Here is a 27,055-nt window from a genome sequence, read left to right as displayed (position 1 = left end):
TGATAAAACAACCACAGCTGTTCAAAGTAACTCACTGATACTTTTTCATGGGCCTCAACCCTATAAAACTTCACATAAATTTTGCATATACATTTTTCTCAAATGTTAATTCTATTCTTGTAAGCAGTTGTGATTAAACAAAATTCTTCTGGTGTCAGAGACATTACATTAGCAAGATATTTCTAAGCACTTTAGCATTGCTTCTTCATGTGCTTACTAACTAAGTTTGCAATACTTCAGAAGAGAAGTGCTGAATCCTAGTTTTTCTTGCTATCTTACAAAGAAGAAAAACATATTATATGATGAAGCCAAAGACTCCATCAATTCCAATTACATTCATTCACATCTGCTCTAAAGAGGCAGGATATACAAGTGATTCTTGAGGATAAATCTTTAGAGTTTATATTCTCAACCTATTAATCCTACAAACTATTGAGTAGGTTTGTCTACTATCTTGCATATATACAGCAAAAATCCAAAATAAAACTGCCAGAACAGAGTCAAAAATCACTTCAGTACACTGTCAATAACATTCATTGACCTGAGACATAGCATAAGATCACTTGTGTTACTGTGCTAAGTAACACAAGCATTATCAAGAATACCACCAAACTGTCCTCATTTAGACTATTAAGTATACACACTAATTTATTAAAAGGTGACTTACCACACTAAAAGTTTTCTGATCTAGCTCTTCAGATTCTTCTGATATAGGAACTGGTTCACTAGATGCAGTAATATGAACTGGAGTGTCCAGCAATGGAATTTTTTTAGCTTTTTCCTTATTTTCGGATTTGATTTCATTTACCTAAGAACAAGATACAAAAATATTTAAGTACATTTTATTTTGGTTCTGCAATTATAACATGACAATCCCCATAACTACTGCATTCTCTTCAATATATAAGAATAAAATCTGACATTGAGTGACAGTACATTTTACTTTCTCTGTGACATGGAAAAAGAAAATGGAAAAAAAGAAATTTTTGTACACATTCAGTCCAATTAAGAGCTATATCACTGAAGATGTACTTCCCTATTTCAAATGCCTGTCCTAGTGATTTCAGGCAGTAAAAATAAAGCTTCAAATAACATAAAATACTTCAATGAAATGACAACTAATCAGATCCACAATACTTTTTCATCTCAAAATAATTCACATAAACCCGGTGGCCCTCTCTAGCATTATGTAAGATAAGTAAACCTAGTTACCTTCTCTTCCTTTACTTCTTTTTCTTTCTGTGTGGATTCTTTTACTTTGTTTTCTCTCTTTTCTTTAATATCCTTCTCTTTTAATTCTTTCTTATCCTCTTTTTCTTTTTTCTCCCTTTTCAAATCCCTCTTATTTTCCTTTTCTTTTGTCTCTCTTTTTTCTTCAGCTTCCTTCTTTATACCAGTATCTGACTCAGGCTTTTCTTCATTTTCTTTTTCTGCTTTACATTTTTTATGCAGATGTTTCACTGAAACAATCTCATCCTGCAATATGCAAACATATATGTCACATCAAACTGCGTTCCTATCTATACAGGTTTTTCAACTATCAGATTAAAACACTTTTTATCTGTGAACTTTTTATTTCTGGACATAGACTTATCAAATCGCCTCTTAAATAGAACTGATGGCAGTTGGTAAAGAAATATGAGAGCTATGCACTCACTTCCTTGATGCGACAAAGCAAGTACTGACTGGCAGAGGAAGTGGGCATGAGAAATTGCATCCAGTTAACTTGGAATGAAGTTTGAATTTGGTCCCTTTAAAGGCGGTTAGACTCAAGAAGTGAAATCTAAAAGGAACTATGGTCTTGCAAAACTGACCTGATCAGCCAAGACAGTCAAGTGATGGGAGATGTTAGAAGACCTCTGATCTAATTAGCTTTGTCCCAGTCCCATATTAAACACTCACTGGAGAAGGTAACAGAATACCAACTTTCTCTTTTCCAAAACTGTTCAATTTACTAGGCTTTAAAAAAATCTTTAATTACAGACTCTCTGTTATGTGCCTATTTAACTGTTTGGAGGTGAACAAAGTATTACTCACTACTCTATTATAATATTCACTGAGAAGGCTTGAGATCAAAACTAATACTTTTTCAGACACAGAAAAACACTATAAAGTATTATTGCAACACAGATGTATTTGAATTTATTTTAACATACCAGAAAGGCACATACAGAAACCGCTTATCCGTTGCATAAAAACAGATGAAAGACTGTCTAGTACTTGAACTGAACAAGTTACTTAGTAGAAGTAGGAAATTATGAGCTCGACCAGGGCTAGGTTTTAGTGTTAGGTATCATGGAAACTTTCTAGCAAAAATCCAATGATTTCAAAACTTTCTTGTTAATTCTAGCAGTAGAATAGGTAAGTTTTAAATGCTGCACACAGTATGGAATCGAAGTAGCTAAAGCCAGTAATTTAGGAAGGTTGTAATATACAGTCCAGTTTTCAGAAATGCAATTGTTATTCAGTGACCAAAAGTACTGAAGTGATGAGTACCTGTTGTTAACAGAGAGCACAGTATTCTAGACAGTTTCCCAAAACATCATTAAGTCCATCAACTGATGGCAATTTCTTCTCTTTTGAAGGGAGGTGAAGACTAACACTCATTTTTAAAGTAGTCTGAACAATTAATTTGCTTAGTTTTAGGGTCCAGTTGTCCCCATTAATATACTGGGAACTGTGGCAACATTTACAGGTCTTAAGTCTTATGTTCCAGGCAGATTATCATATCTATAAACACAACGCAGTCTACACTGATTCTTTTATTTATTGCTGGCTTCACATTTTATTCTTTATAGTACAATTTAAATACATACACTGAAAGAGTGATTAAAAATTACTATTTTTTCATAGATTTATCATGGCCTTTCTAATGATAACTTTAACTATGTATTCCCATAAGTAATTATAGAAGAATGGCTTGTTACTGTTTGCTTAAAACACGTAGAGAGTATTTTATTGATTATAGAATTGCAGTGACTTATTTCAACTGCTTTCAAATTAGCTGTGACATGACCCTAAATTTTATCCAAATTTTTATGTATAGTGATTTTGCCATGTGAGAAACAACAAAAATTAAAAGACACAACAAAAGCATAATACCAAAATTAATAATCATAAGTAAAAAAACCCAACAAGGTTAGTCTTTCTGAAAAATGAAACCAATGATGTATACATGAGCATTCATATGCAAATCTTGAAATACAATTTTTTATGCTATGCATTCTAATTGAGCTTGACGACATTTTTCTCAGCCTCAGTAAAAAAGCCTTTACCTTAAGAATCATTACCAGTAGTAGTAACACATGAGCAAAATCCAGTAGTTTTACAACTGTGATTTGCAATTCCAGCAAATACAGGGTCAATGCTTTAAAAAAATGTTGAAACTGAGCAACGTCAGTAGTAATCAGACTATAATATTTTAATAACTATTTGGAAAACTCATAATTCCTTATTAGTTTATCATTAAACTGAAATAGATACAGTCTTCCAAGTTCTTGTAGTGATGCAACATCAGTTGTAGTGGCCACAGGAAAAGGATGACATTCAGGTGTTTTAATTTTATTAAAATGAGCAGAAGATGAAATACAAATTGATACTAACAGGAACAACAGAATGTATGGTGAGTATCTTTACTGTGTGAAAGATACTCACCTTGTTATTCTCATCATCTTCATCAGATTTTTCTGAGGGTTGTGAAGAATCACTTTTTATTTCTTCTTTTAATTTTGCAGCCTTCAGCACCTTATTCTTCTTAGTTCTTGTTTTCCTCCTCTTTGAGTTGCCCTGAATGCAAATTGATCTCTTTAACCATGTCAACTGACAAGCATCCTTGCACTATATTTGCAAAATAAGATTTGGTTTTACATTAAAGAGAGGGTTCCTTTTATTTTATTTATTGCCACTAATGACCACCACTTTACTCAGGACTGGAGACAGAGCATAGTGCAACAGTATAGAATACACACAAATAATAAGAGAATAATAGAATATGAAACTTGCAATTAATATCCTGAGTTTGTCTTATGTTCCACAATTAGGAATAGAGTAATACTACACAAATAAAAAGTGCAGAACCAAAAATGAAAAGGATCAGATGACATGCCAATAACCATACTGTTTTACCTTACTAATGAATGCTACATTTTACTTACTGCTCCAGCAAGCCTTTGTGCTTCCTTCCTCGCAAGGTCTTTATTCAGTAATTTAATGAGGTAGTCTGCACGGGTCTGTAACTGCTTTGCCTGGGGTTTCTTATCTGGATCATCAGGCAAAATCTGAGGAGAAAATAGAAGATTATCAACTTCAGATGTTAGCCTGGAGCACACAGAACAGAAAAAGCTGCACAAAAGGATGTGGTAAACAATCCACTCCAACTATACCTAGTAAATACATCAGAATGTTTGAAGAAAAGGAGAATTTCATAAAAGTTTTCATTTCTCTCCAATGAAACCAATGCAAGCAACCAATGCTTTGACTGCAACAATGCTTGGAAAGCAGCGTCTTGGAAATTGCCTCAGGGTTTAAACCAGCTCAAGAAACCAGCCTCAGATTTCTGTCTCCACTCTGATATTTCATCTAAGAAATTATGGTCTCCCCGGCTCTGATTCATTCATTGTCTAAATGCAGCTGCCAAGAATACAAATACATGGTTTCAAAAGCCAGACAAATTAATGGAAGGCAGGAGTAGGAATCATTACTAAGCAAATTTTGACAGAAACCTGGCTTTTCAAATCCCAAAGCTATAGCTTGTTAGCACTGTCACAAAGTTTACTTCACCCCAGGCTTTTCCTCAGTTTCTGCTGCTCACTATTGCTAAGAAGTTATCGCACTAATTCTAGTACAGCTACTCTCAATGTTCAGAGTGGAAGACAATTTCAACTGAAGAACCTGGGGATTAAGCAGGGATGGAGAAACAAAACCAGAACATCTGAAGTAAAGAAGGAAACAACTGAAAAAAAAATCAAATGACACAAGACCAACCACGTGAGAATATGAAAACATAACTGACTGCAAGACTGCATGCTTCAAAATAAATACTCAAGACCCCAAAATCTAGTACTATACCAGGAGAAGGATATGAATTATGTATGAAGTACAACTGACATATAATGTTTCTACAATTCATTCACCATAAATAAGTTCTTTCAGTAACACTACTTAGCAGCGTCAATACCTAAGCAAACAGTCCTTGATAAACTATTGTAGATGACATACCTTCTGTGTCAAACTGAGATCAGGATCCATTTTTATCATTTCCCAGCTGCCATAACCATATTCATAGATGCCTATCAACAAATTGGAGTCATCTTCCTTACCCCAATCTATATCAAAATGAGCAGCCTTAGTGTGACATGGGATGATGTATCTAGAAGAAATATATCATAAAGAAAAAGATATGATTTTTACATCTGAAATTTAGTGAGGGGAAAGAGAACATACTAAAGGTAATGTAACTAGATTTATTTTCTCTGCTGAGATGCTGGTAAATTTAAGAAATTAATCCAAATATTTATAATAATATTTTCTTAGTATTTCTATAAAATAGTAATTGAAATCAGCACTGGAATGTGCTTTAAAGCTGATTAAGACTAAAATATGAAGAACAGATACCTGTCTGTAGCCATGAGCTGTGTGACAGAATTGGCTAGACACGAATAAAAGCAAAAATTATCATCCAAGTGTTCTAAGTGGATAGTTTAGAAACTGCAATACACAAGGTGGCAAGTTTAGAGGGTAGGAACAACTACTGTTGCACTTTGATACTCCTCTCAAGCAGAGATGACACATTTAGCTCCTCAGCAAGCCTGAATTCTAGTCCTAATTATTATTAGGACTAATTATTATTAATCCTAAATCAACACAGTTCATAGTGAATACAATTGGCAAGTTAAAGCTGTTACCGGCTTCTGTGGCAAAGGAAGAAAAAAAAAGCAAAGTACAGCTGTGGAGCAGATTACTGCTGCCAGTACTTAAAGGGAATAGAGGGACAATGCTTTTAATAGTGTTCGAATCACAGTTGCAAAAAAATAAAAAAAAACCAACAAAAAAAACCTGAGAAGTTTTCTGTATTACTACTTCCTTAAAAATATGCAAAAATCAGTACCTTTTTCTTTCTTCTGGATCTGAAGGAATGGATTTGTGCAATGGTGCCAACTCTTCTTCATGAGAAATGACTAACTTTGCATTTACTTGCACTCCTGAGATTCGGAATGTTGGGCCTTTAACCTTACCAAGTCTACCTCCTTAAAATAAATGACAACACTATTAAAATATTTACCTTTACAAATAACATCAGAAAAATGTAAGAAAACAATTATATCACATCACCTTCTCTTGACCAAATGATTTAATTAAGTGCTTCAGAATTTAAGTCCCTACATAACAGGGGTACATCCAAATTTCACAGCAAATCAAAAATCCATTTCATTTTCCAGTGGTAAGTCATACACAGAAGGGGGGAAAGTCACCTTTCTAAAACTCTGGGTTTTTTAAAATTATCCTGTATGCACCCTAACATTTTTGTTCGTATTTCCTAACAGAATTGTTTTCTGTTATAATCAGAGTAATTAATTTTTCTTGTCATTTTTCACTGTCCCCTCAAGCCCCCTGAATACTGTACCTGCTCTTTCTTGTCCAGATGAATTGTCCTTTAAGGCTTTAATGCATCCATTATGTACAAGCTCTCCCAAACGTCTGAGATCTGTCTCTGATTTATCAACTAACTCAGCATCTCTAGCTACAGCATCTAACCTGAAATAAAAAAAAGATTCACTTTTGTAACTCTGAAAACTTGGCAGTTGTGATTTTGGCAGAAATTATTCCTTCAAACTTCAAAACAAAATATATGATTACATAAGTTAGCAGTCAGCTGTGGTTTCTATTTGGTGTACAATTTTGAACAAAGGAAAAATAACCTTAATGATTGGTATGAGGACAATAAAACAAGAACTGTAAAGAACCCTAACCCTTGTGTTAAATTATTGTACACTTCTTTAGAAAATAAAATTAATCATTAAATCATGCATACATATATATAACATATGATCAGATGCACTATAAATATTTCTAAGGATTAATATTTTTACGGATGGGAAGTTTTTCTTAGAAGAGCTTGAAATGAAAGCTCTTGAAATGAAAGCTTGAAATGAAAGAAGCTTAAAAGTTACAATTGACAATATGTAAAATACAAAACTAACTTTGACAGAGTGAATAAACTGATAGGCTTTCAACAGGCTTATCAAACATGACAAGTGAATGATTATCACCACTGAAGAGTAAACAAGTCAGCAGATAAATATGAAAGAAGTATTCCTCCAAATGGCAGTCTGTTGTGTGGCTGTCTGCACACATACATGAAGAAATGCAAGATACTACACTCAAGTCACAGTATATTCAAGATGATGTACTCCCCCTACTGCCTAAAGTTCCATGGTACATTCCAACTTCTATAAAAGAGATTCCAAGTCGCCACACAAATAATAATCAAACAACTTTACCTCTCAAGAGGGCCACCAAATTTCTTGTAACTCTTGATAAACCTAATAACAGAAAATAATTTTACCATTTAAATATATGCTTAACAAATAGCATTTGTTTTGAAGTTGCACTGATACAATTGTAAATCTTAGTATAATGCTATGTGGACAATGGGGGATAAAAGGATAGAGAGAGTAGAGCAGCTTCATACACTCAGATAACTCAAATAAAATCAGTTTTATAAATAAAACAATAAAAGATATAATTTATTTCAGAAATCACTTTATTAATTTCACAAGATTCTGCAGCTGTATGTATCTAAAAATGAAAACTGAATGTGGATTCACAGTAAATGAAGATTTCAGATATCATGTTAGGTATAGTTATATGGTTACTAAAAAGACCAATCTCCAACAGGTAATTGGAAGATTTAGGAAAATGATATAAAAGATACTCTCTGTTCAAATATCTAAGCAATGGAAAGAAACTGGAGATACGTGGAGGAGAAAGGAAATTAAATATAGTTTTTTCTTAATTGACAAAAAAAAAAAAGAAAGAAGAAGAAAGAAAACTTCCTCAACAACAAAATTGCTTGCCCAAGCACAAGAATAGCCTTAAAAAAAAGTACCAATTTGCCTTGCTGTCAGATGAGACAGAAAGCCAAAACGGATCTTTGATGTTATTCCTCTAAAAAAATACTCTGAAGACTTTACAGCAATTGAGGGAAACATGCATACTTCAATTTCAGAAGCAAAGTAGCATTTCACAAAACCAGAAATGCTAACCAAAAGAATTCGTCCCCCTCCTACCAAAACAATACTTCAGCAAATATTTAACATATACAGAAGGGACCAATGATAATACAAGTTTCAAACAGAATTTTATATTTTCTTAATTTTAAAAAACCAGGATGTAACAATTCAATTATAGTGCCAAGAAGTTTAAAAAGAACACAAAATCCAATCAAATAATTTCATTTGTCACCAAACAGATGTAACACAGTCTCTGAACACCGCAGGTTTTAGATAAATTGGTGGAAACCAGATCATTTTGCTTGTTTATTTTTAAAGGAAAGTTCATCCCTCGTAAAATCACTGTCAGTAATTATTCAGTGAAATTACTGCCTTCATAGGCTGCAGGAATTAAAAAAATTAAACCAATCACGCATATTTTTCAAACTTAATTTTATACCTCATTAAAATGGGTTCAAATTCTTGCTATAGCAGTTCACTATGTCAGCACCACAAGGTAGAAACAATAAATGTCTAGAATAAAAAGATTTCAAACAACTTCAGGGAAAACAGACTACCAGCTGTAGTTTCCAGATTAATAATATTATTAATAAAAAGAATAATAATTTCTTGTTCCTTTAAATATGCATGTCCTCCGATATCTTACCGCCTTATCTCTGCATCACTAAATCCTTTAATATTTTCTCGAGGAATAGTTCGTGGTCTTCCACGTTTTTTTGGCCTTTTTCTTTCTGAGATGGAGTCACTATCAGATCCAGAGTATCTTCTACTCCTACTGCGTCTCCCTTCGCTGCCATTGAAGCTAATCTGGAATTCCAGAGCAAGCAAGCTATGTAAGTAACAAATATAATTAAGTTTTACCTGCTCTGTCAAAAAATGTGTTCAGAAAAGGGAAAAAAAACCCCAAACCCCAAAAGCAACAAACTACACCAAAAGCAACACAGAACTACAATTCAGTCAAAACCAAGAGACACCTGTTTTGCACAGTTTCTCATTCTTGGAAGCATGTATATTTCTTCAAGCTCTTTTTGTCTTTCCTCCTCTTCTATTCTTCGCCTCTGGACCTCCGGAATGATTTCTTCCCAATTTCTTGAATTTCTTTCTGGTTCCAACTCAATATCGTCTTCATCCATATTGGAGAAGTTGGCCACCTTGTACATCAAAACATATACATTTTCATCAAATCAATACATGACATAATTAAAAAAAAAACCTAATTAACTACTATTTAACGAAAAAAAGGTTACAGATCCCATATTTTATGCATTTATACATATAATATTTACATATTTTATCTATTTATATATATGCTACTGTTTTATAAGATATATATATTAAATTTATAAATGCAAAATGTTTCATGAAACAGTGTCTAATGAAAGTACTTTTATTAATTTAGGAAAGACAGACTCCTTTCAGCATGGGCTAAGAAGAGATACAAGGAGAATCGCACCCCTCACACCTCTGTGACTGTGATTTAACTTCCTTCAAAACAGGGCTATCAGTATTTAAATGCCTGATTTAATGTGAAACTATAATAATATAAAATTAATCAAACATTAATACAATGCAGATATCAAAATATGCTGAATTAGTGATCAGCAGGAGAGCTATTTAATAATTTCCTGAACTAAACAAACGTATCATGCTCTGCACTATATTTTTTTTCACACATAATATTTTTAACTGATAACACTTAAAAATACCTGGCATTCCAAGTTTACTTTGTGGCTAAAAGCAACTTGGAGAAATGATCAGCAAAGAAACACAAAGAACACATTGCATTTATTGATACTATAGCTCTTTAATAACAAAAACAGTAAATAAAACACAAAATTAAAATTCTAATAATTAACACATTCATAAATACATCTCATTTTATTATCAAAATACATAATATATTTCTAATTGTTTATACTGATGGTAAGGTATGAGGTATAGGCAGAAACCAGGAAGTGATACAGAGCTGACTTACTGAGGCATCTATTTCTGAAGAATTAAGAGATAGATACATAGAATAGGAATACTACTGTTTCAAAAAGGAAGTATAATTTGGCAGGAAGGAGGGAACAGAGCCATACCTTGAACTGCGAAAGCAACTCATCTCCTACAGTTAATGGACCTGGCTCATTTTCCCGAGTTTCAGCCCTCTTCAATATTTCATCTATATCCATTTCCTGAAGATAAAATAAAGAAGTTTCTCTTTAGAATTAAATAATTCATACATATTTTTGGCTGTTTTATCTACCTAGTCCAGAAGCACTACTTACTTGAGGCTCCTGTTCTTCCCCTTCAGGTTCTTTAAAAAGTTCCTCAGCACCAAATTTCAAAATTGCTGACAACTCCTCCTTATTAAAAGGCGTTGAGCTGAAATAAATGATGTTTCAGGAAAAACATTTTAACTTACAAGCTTGGAAAAGTTTAATCATGAGTCAATTAAGCTTTCTTCTCTACTGTTAAATATAAACTCTTTATATATTTGAGATATGTATTTATTATGCAAATAAAAATCTACAAAGACTTTGTGTCTTCTGTTTGGCCTTTCATTTACAATTGAAATATTCTTAAGCATAAGTTGGTATAGAAACAAACACAAAGGTACCTTGAAGGGGTAGAGCCTGTATGTAACACAGTTTTCCCTGTAGTGTCCATTCTCTGAATTACTAAATGATCTAACACCATCTTTTTCTTAGCTCGTTCAAGAATATCTTCTTCTACTGATCCTTTTGTGACTAGTCGATAAATATTAACCTATGTGTATTTAAAAAATAAAAAAATTAAAAGCAGAAGTCTCAGTCTTCATTATATAACTTCTGAATTTTTTTCATCAGTTTAAAATATGAAATACTAATTTAAACACATTACCACAGTCTTTACAGAAATGTTTTATAAAGCCCTAATAAATTGTCTCAGACCTTTCTTTATAAATTTCAGTGACTTGGCACAAGCATTGCCAGAGGCAATAATGTAATATTTCTAATTATTACTGTATGTCTTCTGTAAGAAGGAAAGAATCCTCTTGAGAACTAGAATATTTAAGCATTGGGGATGTGCCAGATGTAGCAGTTATTTTGTACAATGACATCACACCAATGAATGTAAGTCAGATAAGCTGACAATTCTTCTCCCTCTCCCACCCAAATACCACAGCTGCCATATTATTTCTTCCTGTATGGAGACTTAGGAAAAAAGAAATCAGCATTACTAACATTTCTGGAGATATGCAGAAAATATCAGTTATTATCAAAAATACATAAGGACTGAATGGTGCAGACAGAGGGTGGACAGCTGATGCACAGAACTGTCTTTCAGGTCTTCAGCTTAAACTCAGTGTGTTTACCTGTTTCTTCTGTCCAATTCTATGTGCTCTAGCCTGTGCTTGCAGATCATTCTGTGGATTCCAGTCAGAATCAAATATAACCACCGTATCAGCAGATGCCAAGTTGATACCTAATCCTCCAGCTCTGGTAGACAGTAAAAAGCAGAAGTCCTAAAATCATAAAGTAGGAAATAGTTTTATATACAATACTTGTATATTCCTAAAGGAACCAACATACTTTACAATTCACTTTAGGCAGTGTGTGGTGCTACCAAATCCATAATTGCTCTACACTTAAAACTTCTTTAAATACACTGATTTAAATTAAATCAAATGCTTCTTTAAATCAAATGCTGATTACCAATTTCTTTCATAAAGCTACTGACTACTCAAGTCAGTAACAGTGACTTAAAGGAAGCAGTGTCCTAAATGACGATCATTGAGCAGGACATCCCAACAAAACCAGACTGGCCACAAAAACACCAAATCTTACTGTCAAAGCCTTCAATGTTACAAAAACCCTTTCCCACCCTCCCTGCCCCAAGTCCTGGAGGACTAAACAGTCATGTCAGAGTAGGGAAAGCACTTGAGCCTACACATAACCGATTAAGAGGCAGAAGCAAAAATCTTCTCCCAAGTTCAATGCTGCTCAGCATATTCATCAACAATAGGAAAATGGGTAAGCAACAAGGAGAAAAAAACCCTGTAGGCAATATATACTTATTGAATCAGTCTTTCATAACTATGAAAGACTGTGGAAGGATATTGAGGCATGCAAAAAACAACATATAAAATCCAAGCTAAAGTAAAGAAGGTTAAAAAACCCCAACCAAACCATATTTTCAGTACAGTTACAGGAAACTGTACCCATTACAATAAGAAAACAGTTAAAGATTTCCAGGTAGCCTGTAGCTCAGTAACACAAAAACTCTACAAAATCCACCCCAAAATATTATGAAATTTTAGGAAACAAAAATAAAACTGAGAGCATTCTTCTTCTTCTTGCTGCACCAATGCAGACTTTGTCTCAATTTTAGAAATGCATAAATTCTTCTTTATCTGAAAAATGTACAGTGTAACTGCTAAGATTTCAGAAAATGCTAAAAATGTCTATGAAAGAAATTTGAAAGAGTTAGCTTTTGTATTTAACATGGAGTTTGGTACTTCTCCTTCCACAAAGCAGAAAGAAGCTCAGCAGCAACTAACAAATGCTATCTTCAAATACAAATTAAACCAAACCAACATCAATGACCAACCAAACTCCTCTCCCTCAAATCTGAGTGTGTAGGACAAAAGATTTAAACCAATCCAACAGTATGGAGTAACATGCCTAACAGGAGTGCTAAATAAGGTACAAATATCCCAGTTCAAATCTAAGAGAATCATAACAGGTGCCTACATACTCACCAGTTACTCACAAAGAATTGCTAGAAATCAGTACTTTATTTTTTCCATGGCATGTAACAGGTGTCAACAAATGAAGATAACAGCAATGATATTTGAAGCAAGGATATATGAAGTTCTGCCCACTGCCAAAGGATTTTTGGATACTAACTGCTTAAGTTCAGCACTTTTGTAAATATTACTAAATTCTACAGAGGAACAAAGCTGGGGTTAAAATTCTGCAGCATTTATAGAGCAATCAGCCACCACTTTCCTAATTTATGTGTTATCTACTTAATATCTTCTTAAAAAAATGTTATATAAACCTTATACTCCAGGCAGTAGCAATGAATTTTCAACCGTATTGATGTATTCCTCACTTTTATCAACTCTCCCTTTTTGTGCAATGTCTTTTGGTACTTGGGAAAAAATAAAAGAGATGCCCCAGGAAAAAAATACTGTACCTCTGATCCTTCTGCATTAAAATGATCCAGTGCTTGTTTCCTCAATTCCCCTTTTATTGATCCATCAAGTCTCTAGAGAGATTGAGAACTACAGTTAAAATGTAATTTTATACTGTACTCAATATCAGAGCAATTTCAATTGCCAGCTGCCAAACTATTATGTGAAGGGGAAAAAAAGTAAACAAACAGCTCACATAATATTTAATTAATTTGTTTCACTTCAAAATAACATTCATCATAGAGCCAGTCCCCTTCTAGAAAAAGAAGACATTTTTATTGACCTTTTTCTAATCAAAGGGGTAAAGGCTACATAATCACAAACAAAGGTGAAAGAGACTGCTGAAGTTCATCTTATGTAAATCCTCTACTCAGGCAGGGACAGCTAAACCATGCTGGCGAAGGTCATGTCCAAGCAGCTTTTGTACCTCAACAAGAAACAGAAATTTCATAACCTCTGGAAAACCTGTTCCACTGCTTTGGCACCTTTACAGTAAAGAAAAAAAACCTCAAGATCAAAGCTTCTTAGCAGCTACTGCCAGCAAGTTTCTTACCTGAAATGGAAATTGGCGATATTTCAGATATTCTGCCAGGATGTCCAGCATCCTTACCATCTGTGAGAAAATCAGGACTCTGTTGCCACGTTCTCGCAGACGAATCAGTAGTTTGTCAAGAAGGATTAGTTTCCCACTGCTACGTATTAAATGCTACAAAAAACAATACATTGCGAAATAAATTAATTTCAACACTAATACACACTGGGGTATGTTGGACATCCATCTGAGGTTTGCCTTTCTTTCTATTACTGTGGACAGGAAAATAAAAAGTAAATTCTTACATTCCTGAAGAATTTTACAACTTAAAACATCCATACAATAGTATGTAATTAAAACTGGGCATATTTATTTACTCAATTCTCTGTCAATTATTCAGTTCCAATTAAGAATCAAAAAATACTTCACTGTAAAACCCAAGATACACATTTTATGGAAAACCTGTTTTTCCTTAATATACTTCAATAAGAACTAATGAACTGCCAAGGAACTATAAAATTTTGTGAAAACTACAGATGTAAAACTTCTCATTTCTTTTTTTTACTTGAAAAGTGACACTACCTGTAAGGCCTCCTGTTTATTATAGAATTCATTATCATCTGGTGGTTTAATGAGGTAGCAATGGTTGCAACACTTCTTGAGTTCCATCATGATATTCAAAAAGCCTGAGGTACTGCCTTTTGAACCTTTGCTAAGGGCTTTGTAATTCCTGGTTAAAATCCACCTATGAAATAAGATGTACAATATTAGTAACTTCTAAATGTATGTGGAAGTAAGACAGATATAGCTGTCAAAATATGAACAAGCTAAAGAAAAAAAGCTGATTGTATTGATACACTCCCAAAAGAGTGTATCAATATGCCCAACAAAAGAAAACTACATAAACAGATATTAGACCAATGCAATTCTTGAGCCCTTGCTTCACAGAATTTTATTGTGAAATCCTATCAAAGCCCCAACTTCCATACAGTATACAAATCACTGTAATTCAGTAAATTTACATAGACATATCACTGAAACAGCAGAATATACAAAGAGTTGGTACATACTTGTAATATTGCTTCTGCAATGCACTCATTTCCATCCTCAGAATTTGCTCAACTTTAGCAGGTAAAGACTTTTCTACATCTTTTTTAACTCTTCTCAGCAGAAATGGTTCAAGTTCTTTGTGAAGACTTGCATAACCACACTCTCTTCCTTTGCCATGCTCCTCTTCAAAATCTTCCCACGAAGAAAACCTTCAACATAAAAAAGTGTAAGCACAAAATAGTGACATACTGTGAACACCCCGATGAAGCAAAATTCAGGAAGAGAGGTAATACAGACACAGAACATGTATACATACACCACAAAAACATATATACATTCAGATTTCTTCCCTGCTCCCTTCTGTTTCATCCCACTTCTGAATTTTCATATCCCAAGAAATCCCAGATACTGTGCCTGTAAATAGACTAATGGAATTTTCCAAAAATGTCTACAGAACAAAGACATCTGATTACACAATGGAAATGAAATGTTCTTATTTTTCTGCAAGGACACTTGTCTAGATGGTTGCAGAAAAGTCCATTATTATATTTTATCAAGACAGCATAAAAAGCCAGCTCCACATCCAGACAGTGTGCAAGAGAACAAGAACATACTTAAAAATTTGTGTCTTTCAGCTTGTACGGTTTAGCTCATGTATAACTATTGTCTGTACTAACAGACTTGGAGAATGGAGTTTATGATCAAACAAATGAATAATGGCTATTCAACCTCAGTGGCTTTGCACGCAATGTTCTGTATAATCCATAGCTCAAATTAAGCAGAGCTATGGTGCTTGGGATTTACAAGATGTCTGACAGGAACATGTGCTTTCACACATGACCTCTAGTTTACCTTAGGTTTAAACAAGTCAGTACAAAATCAGGCCAATGCAATAAATGTACTGTATTCAAAAACACCTGGGAAAACCAGCTATCTGATTGAATTATAGGGTATTTGGCATCTTGACAAATTTGTTTTCATCAATAGTACTACGTATGAAAAATTTCATTCTTCTTCTCCCAGAGCAAATCTACATGGTTTTTCTCTTAGGCTAAGACAAAGCATTTTTCCCAGGTTCCGACCCACACATCAATTCATCACTTTTGTTAAAATGGAAAAAGGTGACATCTGCTACCAGCATAACTTACCTAAAGCAGCATCAAAAGATACATGCATTTACTTTATGTAGGATATTTAAGTTATCTTTCAGTACAATTCCCTAGTTCTACTGATTCTCACATCACTACACTACTTTGCCATGAACAACTTAATAGAAAACTCTTTCTTACTTTTCTGGCATGATGAAGTGGAGTAAAGACCAAAGTTCTTTGAGGGAGTTTTGCAGAGGTGTTCCAGTAATAAGAAGACGATGGTTAGACTTAAAGTCCATTAAAGTTTTGTACAGGAGAGAGTCATCATTTTTTAAACGATGAGCTTCATCAACTCCTATGAATGCCCAATTCAGACCACCAAGGAATGACTTGAAAAGGAAATGGAGAAGGGGGAAACTTTATTCAAATCAACCCATTACGTGATTTTCCACATAATACAAACAAGCTATAAACCCAATCATTTCTTGATTTATTTTAATAAAATAACAGCTATATGTTTTTAGTACTAATTATGGCTTTTACATTTCCAGGTTCAATGAAAAGCTGTGTAGTCATCCTAAGAAAACATTTATTATTTTAAAAAATGCCCAGAAGTCTGACCCAATTTTTTTAAAATGGCAGGGAATAAAAATCATTATTGACTTCTTCCCATACAAACAAATGAAGGAAACAAAGTCAAGTGCTTCTTGAATATCTCTATCAATTTCCACATACTGTTAGAAGTATTAACAATAACTCTGTGTCCTCTCACTTCCCAGGCAGTATTAATACATATGCACATACTACTGTATGCAGAGTATCACAGAAAAACTATATGGGATTTCCTAGTTTTGGGATTAAGGTTCTGTTAGATTCTGTTTCAGTTCCTTGAGGTGGTCTGCAAAGAAGCAAAGCATGAAGCTGAGAGGAGATCATTACAGCAATGAGACTCTCAAGCAAACTGAAGAAAATTAAGTGTTACCCACCTCACAAAATGGAAAAAGGCTGAAAGCCTCACCACAGGTATGTAAAATCCAGAAATGCTTAAAATAAGAAAAGACCCCCAAGAAACAAAAACCAAAACCCCAAACTACACACTATCGTAGCAAAAACTATCAGACTCTCCATAAATTTAATGGGTCATAAGTCAAATATATGCAAGTCTAAAGCGAATTATTCTATACTGGGAAAATTATTTTTTCTCTTCCCACAGAAGGGCAATTACCTTATCCTTTAGCAAAATTTCATATGTTGTTAAGAGTATGTTAAATTTCAATCGTTTGGTCTGTGGATGCATCCATTCGTGAGTTCTTATCTACAAAAAGAAACAAGTAAACTATAAGCTGCAGAAAAAAGGTCTTGCTAACTGTAATCAATTAAAATACTGCAACAATGTATACATTTACTAGTATAAAGCAATATGATAACAGAACAGAAGGACAACATACACATATATAACATTTATATATATGTAACATATAAACATATATACATATTAACATATACATTTTATACATAAATATGTACATAAGCATATGCACATATATATGTATATATATGTGTGTGTGTATATATATATATGTATACATACATACACATACATAACAGACAAGAACTTTTTACTTTAATGGGTAAGATCAATAACATTAACAAACCAATAACCTTTCAGCAAATAAAGTAATATCATGACTGGCATTCTTATATACTTATTTTCACTATATCCACCTAAATAATCACATGGGAGAAGGTAACTGGTTTTCAAATGCAAGACAATTTTTTTTTAATTCTGTCCACTATTAAGCAGAAAGGGAATCTCTCACACACATTTACATGAGATCAAAATCCAAGCCTTCAATTCACATTTTAAAGACATAGGGCTTCAGCAAATATTTGCTCTGTCCCAACCAAAATACTTGAGATACACAGATGATAAAAATATGAAGTATGTCTTGTTTATGTACAAGACTTTCCCATGACAAGGTGAAGTACTCACCATATTTCTACTGGTTATGTCTCCTAAGTAAACTACAGCATTCATCTGAGGAGCCCAGGTTTGAATCTCTCTTTGCCAAGACGTCAAAGTAGAAAGTGGCACAACCAACAAGAAAGGCCCATACAATTGATGCTCATGAAACAGATAGTTCAGAAAAGAAATTGTTTGTATTGTTTTACCCAGACCCATTTCATCTGCGAGAATACAGCTATTCCCTCTAAAGAAAAGAAGAAAAAAAAAAAAGGAAACAAAGCTATTTAAGGGACGTGTGGAGATGGAGAAGGTTTGGATAAAAAGAAATCATTATCTTTTGAGCATAAAACCCAATCATAACAGTTTTCAAGATTTTACTACTATACATTTTTAAGACATTTATTTACATTGTTTTTGCATCAAAAGATTTCCAATCCCTCCTAACCCCCTGAATTAACAAAAAGGTTGCAAGTAGTCCTCCTGAGGCTAATTTTTAAATTTTAACAGTAATGTTGACATTCCATAAATGTTTGTTTGGCTTTTCTCATTTTACTGTTTTAGGTCTGTCGGTTGTTTTAAAAATATTACTTATTCCATTGAAACTAAAAGCAAAGTAATGACATATCTTAGCTGTTTTTTGTTGAGAATGGCCATAAAATGATAACTTGGTACTACTTAGATCAAAACCAGTCCCTTTAGACCTCTATTTGAGGTCTATTTTGAGCTTACAGTATGGAAGTTTCTGATTTAAAAGAACCAAACTACCCAACAGAAAAAAACATTTCAATACTTTACAAACCCTTGCAATTTACAAACAAAATTGAGACTCCTTACTTGCACCATGAGTGAGCAAGCCAATTCAACCCATTTAACTGATAATCTCTTAACTCTAAACTTTCATGTCCTCCAATGTAAGATGGTTGTTTTTTTAGTGCAACAAACCGTGGCCTTTGTTTTAGAACCTGTGAAAAGCAAATTGATCATCAGTCAATGATTGAACTGTAAGTGAAATTACCAAAAGATGTTCCTATAGAAAAAGTAACAGCAGGTATTTACTAGCTCATCAACTCTAGTTTTTATCCAGGCTATATAAAAAACCAGCAAGCAATTATCAAGTTGAAACTAGTTTGATTGCGAATCCAAATGTCACAACATGAGTGACGTTAACTCAGTCAAAGTTTTCTTTTAAAATAAACTACAATACTAAACAAATCCATTTCTGAATGCTAGTAAAAATGCAGGGGACTGGCATCCACAAAACCTACCCTCAATAGTGCTATTGTCCATACATCCTACTATACATCATTATTGGTATTCTAAAAAAACTTAAAAAAAATCATAATCGTTATTTCATATGAGAATTAAAAAAAAAAACCCCAAAAAACAAACACATTTTTACTATTATAACTGATGTGGTAGCTTGAACTTGGCCAGGAGCCAAGCTGCCACCCAACTGCTTACTCACTTTCCACCCTAGAGGGACAAGTGAGATATGAGAAGGTAAAAGTGAGAAAAAAAATTGTGGGTCAAAATAAGGAGTCTACTGGTGAAGGAAAAACACACACCCAGTTAAAAAACAAAACAAAAAACCATAGAAAAAAAAATCCCAGAGTGACAGAATGAGTCACACATCAATTCATCAGCAGACTGGTGACCAAAAAATCTCCAGGCAACAGGCAGCCCCTGCTCAGCCCACTCAATTTATTGTTGAGTAAGACGTTAAACGGCACCACGCACCTCTTTGGTCAGATGGGGTTCAGCTGTTACTGGTGTGCTCCCTCCCAGCCTACTCATGGTGGGGATGACACAACAGGACACAGAGAAGGCACTGTGCAAGCACTGTTCAGTAACAGCCAATATGTGTTACCAAAACCATTTGGTCACAAACATAAACCACAGACTGTAAAGGCTGCTATGCAGAAAATTAACCCTATCCTAGTACAGACCCTGTACTGATCATCAGTACAACTCATTATAAATCCATTGTAAATTACCTACTCACCTTGCAATCTTTAAAGGGAGTGGTCTTGGATTGATTTCTGCTGAAGTATTCATCAATGCGTGACTGAAACTTTTTGGCAATGAGAGCTCCATCTTCCCAGCTACATTCAGAATAAGGCAAACCCTGCCACTTACAATAGTAGTCTGGATAACCAGCAGCTGATTTCTGATTTGAATGAGCTGCAAAAATGCACCAGAGTTCTGATCAGCATTTTACTTCTGTACTGTAGGAAAACATTCATTTTACATAATAATACAACAGAAGCTAGACCCATACAGACAGCCTGACAGCTCTTCTCTTTACCTGAAGTTTTGTTTTGGATTAAAATTTTGTGATATCAATATTTTACATTTCTTAACTACAAACACAAGACCACTGAGAACATACAGAATCCCTGACATTGATTTCTGTCCACAAGTTTGTAACATACCAATTATTCTTTCCACTATCTGGTATTGTTTATGTAGATCATCTGTAAGCTCCTGCTGGCAGTTGTAATATTCCACATCTTCTGGGGAAGCATTTTTCAGCCTGGAGCAGGAATTAATTCACAACAGTTATTACACCATACACTTCTGAAACTAAGAAAATTCATCAACCGTACAGCTCTGAATGTAATTATCCCACAAATCTTGGCTGGAAAGTTTTTTTGAAGGAACAACTTAAAAATCCCTACTACAAAATGGCTGCATCTGGCCTCAGTGCCTCACCATTAATGACTGAAAATACATTTATCACTGATAATTAGTATTCTCCATTAGTTGCTTGGCTAGTACAACTGGTAGCTGTAGTAGCTATGTCTCTAGATAAGCAGTACACTTTACAGGTTATTTCCATGGAATAGTAGTCAGGGTGGCTCACTCTGTAAGAATACATCTAATGATTAGTTGCTAAAAATCCCACCACCATTCATTGATTTTATTAAACATAGTAATAAAACTAGGCACCAAAGAGGTGACTTTAAAATGCATATATTTCTTCATGGTTTTTATTCTCAAGCTTCAACCTCAGGTTTCAGTGAAGAAAACTGAATTCTTCAAAGTTACCTGAAATGGCTAATGCACCAAGAAAACACTGATCCTTGCAGCAATTCTTGAAGAAATACAATCAAAATAAAATGGGAAAATTACCAAAAGCTACAATTTATTATTAATTTTTAAATACTACTCATCTTGTTAAAACTCCATTTATACCATACAGACACATACCCCCACACTAGATTCAGAGAATTATGTTACTGGACCATGTTAAAAGGGGTTTGGCTTTCAAAGTTTTTGTCTTCCCATTGCACAGACACACAAAGTTATGTCCTCAAAACCAGGTAACAGGTCTCAGAAACACAACAGAATACCTATAGTGTTTCAAAATAAGTATCATAAAAAGAATAGATTCACCATCGTTTTGTTTCCTGATCCTTTTTCTTGTAATTGTCCAGTTTCTTCATTCCTTTAACATTTTGTTGCTTCAGTGTTTCCTCTGTTTCCCAAGTGTTATGGATGTGTGACCAACCTTTCCATTTAATAAGATATTGTACTTCTGCTGGCTCCTTTGATTTTTCAAACCCAGCATTTGGGTCACCATCTGCCTCAACTGCATATATTGTGGTAGCAGCACCTGTGGCTGAGAAAGAAATCACATCATATGCCTTCAGTAAGTACATTGTCATAAGTTAACCAGTTAGAAGAAATGCAGTAAAGTAATTGGTGGTAATTTTAGATGAGCATATACTTGACTTGTGTCTACTGCACTAATGTCATTACTATTATTTGAAAGACTATGATGTAGATATATTAAGACATGCACAAGTAGTCAAGAGAATAAAAGAGCAACCAAAACTTCTACACCTACCCTGCAATATCTTACCTTTCCTCATGAAAATTTTATTTGTATTCCTGTATTTAAAGCAGTCAATAGGGAATGCTCCACACTAAAACTGCTTGCCATCTTCTATTACACTACTTATCTCTGAGCATAAAAAAAAAATCTGATGTTATGTCTGATCAGCCTCAAGACATAAAAAACCTACTAACAGGGACACTATAAATCTCCTTTTTCCTAAACAAGATTGTTGCTTGTCCTGCCTCTGTTATCTTACGAGGCAAAAATTATAAAGTACAGATTAAATACAGACTGTATTGTAGCTGCAGCACACTAGCAGCAGGAAACAGGCTCATTTTGGTGTGGACAGGTTACAGAATCACAGAATATTCTGGGCTGGGAGGAACCCACAAGGATCATAGAGTCCAACTCTTAAGCCTGTATAGGGATCAAACCCCTGACATTACTACCATCTAGCTCTCACCAAGTGGTGTTGATAAGGAAAGCAAGCTGCTGGAGCAGATAAACTCTAACAGAAAGGCAATGCCAAAAAAGCAGCAACATCATCTGTGTAGGAAGAATGAAAGCAGATTAGTTCCTAAGGCTTTGACCACAGCAGTAACACCATGCACTGGATATGAGATAGCATGGGAGAGGGAATTGGAGAGAAAAGAAGACTACAAGTTCTGAGAAGGGTCAATAATTTACGACACTAGATACAAGTAATGGAAAAACGTAGCCCTGAAGGGGGCTCAGCATTTGGGCAGGGTTTTTTCATGTGTTTGTTTAGATAATTAAGAGTAGTAGGGGAGAACAGGTTACCTGGGACAAGGAACAGGCTGAGGTACTCAACAACTGCTTTGCCTCAGTCTTCACCAGCAAATGACTCAGCCACACCAGAGGAAGAAAAGGCAGGAAGAGAATGGGAGAAGGAAGAATCACCCACTCCAGGAAAAGATCAAGTTTGAGACCAATTAAGGACACTGAAAGTGCACAAGTCCATGGGACCAGATAAGATACATCTACAGGTCCCGAGGGAAATGACGGAGGAAATAACTAAGCCACAACCATAATCTTTGAGGTCACAGTGGTTCAGGGGAGTTCACACTAACCGGAAAAGGAGAAATATAAACCTCATTTTTGAAAAAGAGAAAAAAGGAAGACCCCAGGCCCTGGGGTCCCCATGGTAAGAAGGATGTGAGCTTTCTGGAGTACATCCAGAGGAGACCACCAACATGGTAAAGAGGGCTGGAACACCTATGGTATGAAAACAGGCTGACAGTTGGGGCTGTTATGCCTGGAGAAGAGAAGGCTCTGGGGAGACCTTGCAGCACCTTCTAGTGCCTAAAGGAAGCTATAAGAAGGCTGGGGAGGGACATTAGACAAGGGTACATAGTAGTAGGACAAGAGGTAACGACTTTAAACTGAAGGAGACTTAGATCAGGTATTAGGAAGAATTCTTTGCTATGAGGGGGGTGAGGCATCATAAGTGGTTGCCCAGCTATACCCAGAGAAGCTGTTGATTCACCATGCCTGGAAGTAAGTGTTCAAGGCCAGGTTGGATGGGTCTTTGACCAAACTGGTGTAGTAGAATGTATACCTGCCAATGGCAGAGAAGTTGGAATTAGCTGATTTTTAAGGTCCCTTCCAACCAAAACCATTCTAAGAGTCTATGACTTTAACTTGCAGGCTCAAATACAAAGCATTTTAGATTTTTTTGTAGCCATTCCACACATTGTTCTGTATTTGTTCTGCAGTAACTGAAATCCTTATTTCAGTGGTTCAGCCGTACCAACAGTGTCTCACAATGTTCAGACTACTAGTCAGCTCTCCCATGTAAGTCTGCTTTCTCCACTGCATTGTACATAATGTGTACTGATCAAGTACCACTGAACTGTACAAACAGTGTCATAACAACATGATGTGCACTCATGCAATACAGAGCTATCTTCCACCTGATTTTTATCTTCTACTTAGGTATGCAATTTTTCTGTATTCTGCAATACTTAGAAAGGAATAGAAGCATTCTTATGAATATAAAAGATGACACAGTATGACTTCTTTGTAACTTTAAAACTATTGCTTTTTAACCTATAGATGAGAATATGCATTGAAGTTGCACCATGATCTTAATAAGGATTTTAAAAACACTTTAAAAAAATACCTCCTCTACGGCCAACCCGACTATCCATAAATTTCTCTATAGTTTCAAATTCATCTTCTTCAGGTTGTGGAACATCTTCTCCACAAACTTCTAGCAAATCATCAGAATCTGTCTTGGTTTCTTCAGCTTCTTTGTAACTAATGTTGACTGTTGCCTGGCGACGAGATCCCCTCTTATCATAATCATCATCATCATCATCCTCCTCATCATCATCATCATCCTCTGAAGAATCAAGTTGCCTCTTTTTTGGTCCTGCACTCTTTTTCCCAGTTTTTGGCTTAATTCTTCAAGACAATAATGCATGACACAACAATGATGTTTCAACAGAGGCAACAAGAAATTTTCTGCATTGTTTTCTGAATACATGTATTTAATGAATGTTCAATTACTCAGCTTTCGTTTAAAGCAGACAGGAAAAGGTATTCACTAGAAAGCATTAATATATTATCATATTATGTATATTTTAAAAAAATCACTTTTTTTTTCTCTCAGTAAGTATACTACCATTCTCAGGTGCATGCATAGTAGTAGTAAAGACTCAATTGTTTTTTAGAAATAGTTTAGAATAGAGCATTCAAATCCCCAACTTCTTACCTGGTTGGAGGTTTCCGGCTTTTGACCTTGTTTTTTGGCTCATAGTCAGATTCACTCTCTTCACAGCTGCTTTTCTCCCTGTCTTCCCCCGATTCAGAATCTGAACCTGTTCCCGACACTGACCCTGATCCTGACATTTGCCAGTCTTCACTGTACATGATGAAAGACAAAACAGGAATTTCATGTTGTTGCATTTTTTAGCACAGTTATTCACCCATGAGGGATCTGCTGTAATTTCAAGACTCTTCACAGAAATAAAAATCTTCTAACAGTTATTTCAATTGATGAGACAGAAATTCATCCTCAGTGAATACTAGGTAAGTTAAAAAAATGTCCAATGGCATCACAGGGATTTGGACAAAGAGGTAGATTTAAAATCTAATATAATAACAAAAATCTGGATTTCTACATAAATTTCAGCATGAAGAAATGAGTTAACACGACATGTTAGAAAATAAGTCTACCTGCTAAGATACATATTCATCAGAAGTTAGACATGTTCAAATCATGAAGTCCTATCATACTTTATGATTTGAACATGTCTAATATGAGACTCTGGAGAGTCTCGTATTGTCTAATGCCTATGGTCCCATATGAAGAATCAGCAACTTTGGCACAAGAATTGAAAAATAACAGAGGCAGATTTGAGAAATGTAGAAAAACCTGAACTGCAGCAACTAGTGAGTGGCACTGGCTCCCAAAAGCTTCCACTAAACTCTTACATCAGTGCTTCACAGCCAGGCAAGGTACTATGAGTAAGACACTTGTAACAGAGTAGCAGGAGTTTCTGGTTTCTGCTTAACTGAGATTTTTTACTTTGTGACAGGAAAGATGAGATACAGTATCTTGATTCAAACTCTGACTTTATACAAGATAATTCAATCTTAATAGTTTAAATAACAATTTAATTGAGTTATTTAATATCAAAACTACAATAACTTTTAAGCATGTCCAAAGAAAGGAAAAAAAAGGAAACAAAAAGCAATCCACAGAAAGATAAGCCATCTGGTATTAACTAAGGGATTCTAACTTGAATTTCCTTTGAGACAATCTATTTAAGTAGTTTCCTACGTCTACAAGAATTTTTATGGAGGGCCCCAACTCAAAAGTAAACTGCAACAAAGTATTTTAGAAATAAAAGCACTGATGTTTTCAAACAATACTGCAGACTTTTTTGCTGAAAAACTAGTGTGATAGAGATGTTCATTTTTAAACTACAAAATTGGAAATGAAAGATCAAGACAAATTAAGAAGAGAATTAAAGCATTTCAAGAGTGAGGAAATCAAACATAAGTTACAAGCATCTGTCTCTATAATAAAAAATGTGTGCTATAACTTAGGAAAATATCTTACTCTTTATGTGTTTTCTTCTTGGAATCACTGGACGAGTCATCTTCTGAATCTTCACTACTTGAGGAGTCCTGCAGGGGAATGAAATAAACCAAAGGCAATTCATTTTTACAAAAACAATTATGTAAAAATCTTCTAACAGGTAGATTTTGAAAAGATACATCAGTTTCCACTTTCAAATTTGAGGCATATTATTCATATTTTACCCTCTTTATGCCTTGCAATTTAGCTGTTTGAATATTGCTATTGTTTTTGTATTTATTAATCTATGACTACACTGTGCCACTGCCACTCTGGAGAACACCACACGAAACTGCCATCTTAAAAAATCAACATTGTGCCCACATAAAAACAGTCATGGTGTAAGCTGCTCCACATTACTCAAGATGATGTCACTGTAAAATTCCTAATGAAATCTCCTACCCTCAAGAGCTTTCTCACCTTTCATATTCGTTCACATTAAAACACCAGTTTAAGACAATTTTGAGAATAGCATATCCCTTCTTTCTTTACACTAGAAGAAAAAAACAAGAAACCTCTTAAAGCTAGGTTTTCTTAAGGCCAGTCTCATCGCCTTAAACTTAGTTTAGAATAACTTTTATCCTGAAAAGTATCTTACTGGAAGATAGTGCCAAACAGGTGTAAATTAACATTTCAATGATACATGATTAAGTTTTCTTTTTAAAAGATGAGCTGCTAAATCAGACAAAAACAGAAATTCAACCAAGTGAGTGTGACTACATTACAAAGTCTTTGTAATACAGGACAAAAAGACCGCTTTACAAATAAATTACATTTCATAGTTCCAATTAGTGTTCTTAAAAGATATTCCTACTGCAAAAAGTCAGTATCTCTTTAGCCTATGATTTAGGTTTTGAAATACAGGCCTCATTCTTAAAATACAAGAATTCTTTTGCAGTAACTATTACAAGATGTGTAAAAATTAGTTTTCTATTTAATATGGAATTTCTGAAAACTACAGCAGACATCTTTTCCAAAAACACACTGAAAAAATAATTTAGCATTTTTATTGTCTTTACAATAAACTCAAGAAGCTAGAAATACAATGTAAGTCAGTACTGTGTGGTTTGAA

General features: G+C 34.5%; 1 protein-coding gene across 3 annotated transcripts in view; it reads right to left on the bottom strand.

The window, feature by feature from the left end:
* CHD1 (chromodomain helicase DNA binding protein 1) overlaps positions 1–27,055 on the bottom strand; it is a 54,501-nt gene that overhangs the window by 6,624 nt on the left and 20,822 nt on the right. The window contains exons 5-32 of one of the 3 annotated variants that reach the window (XM_039703547.1): positions 25,966–26,033; positions 24,613–24,762; positions 24,019–24,302; positions 21,431–21,656; positions 20,467–20,567; positions 20,037–20,215; positions 18,869–18,996; positions 18,062–18,278; positions 17,294–17,383; positions 16,267–16,457; positions 14,998–15,186; positions 14,510–14,672; positions 13,949–14,101; positions 13,398–13,469; positions 11,572–11,721; positions 10,834–10,982; positions 10,502–10,598; positions 10,313–10,408; positions 9,206–9,382; positions 8,878–9,038; positions 7,500–7,541; positions 6,623–6,753; positions 6,107–6,245; positions 5,218–5,368; positions 4,155–4,277; positions 3,655–3,786; positions 1,213–1,476; positions 668–808 (exon numbers count right to left, since the gene is read on the bottom strand). In XM_039703547.1, coding sequence (XP_039559481.1) covers positions 668–808; positions 1,213–1,476; positions 3,655–3,786; positions 4,155–4,277; positions 5,218–5,368; positions 6,107–6,245; positions 6,623–6,753; positions 7,500–7,541; positions 8,878–9,038; positions 9,206–9,382; positions 10,313–10,408; positions 10,502–10,598; positions 10,834–10,982; positions 11,572–11,721; positions 13,398–13,469; positions 13,949–14,101; positions 14,510–14,672; positions 14,998–15,186; positions 16,267–16,457; positions 17,294–17,383; positions 18,062–18,278; positions 18,869–18,996; positions 20,037–20,215; positions 20,467–20,567; positions 21,431–21,656; positions 24,019–24,302; positions 24,613–24,762; positions 25,966–26,033 — 4,164 coding nt within the window. The remainder of the gene's footprint in view (positions 1–667; positions 809–1,212; positions 1,477–3,654; positions 3,787–4,154; positions 4,278–5,217; positions 5,369–6,106; positions 6,246–6,622; positions 6,754–7,499; positions 7,542–8,877; positions 9,039–9,205; positions 9,383–10,312; positions 10,409–10,501; positions 10,599–10,833; positions 10,983–11,571; positions 11,722–13,397; positions 13,470–13,948; positions 14,102–14,509; positions 14,673–14,997; positions 15,187–16,266; positions 16,458–17,293; positions 17,384–18,061; positions 18,279–18,868; positions 18,997–20,036; positions 20,216–20,466; positions 20,568–21,430; positions 21,657–24,018; positions 24,303–24,612; positions 24,763–25,965; positions 26,034–27,055) is intronic. The other 2 variants (XM_039703549.1, XM_039703548.1) reach the window with 2 other exon arrangements.

Source organism: Passer montanus, unplaced genomic scaffold (genome assembly GCF_014805655.1).
Source record: "Passer montanus isolate IOZ18808 unplaced genomic scaffold, ASM1480565v1 scaffold164, whole genome shotgun sequence".
Lineage (NCBI taxonomy): Eukaryota > Metazoa > Chordata > Aves > Passeriformes > Passeridae > Passer > Passer montanus.
This window is presented reverse-complemented; position numbering and strand designations above follow the sequence as displayed.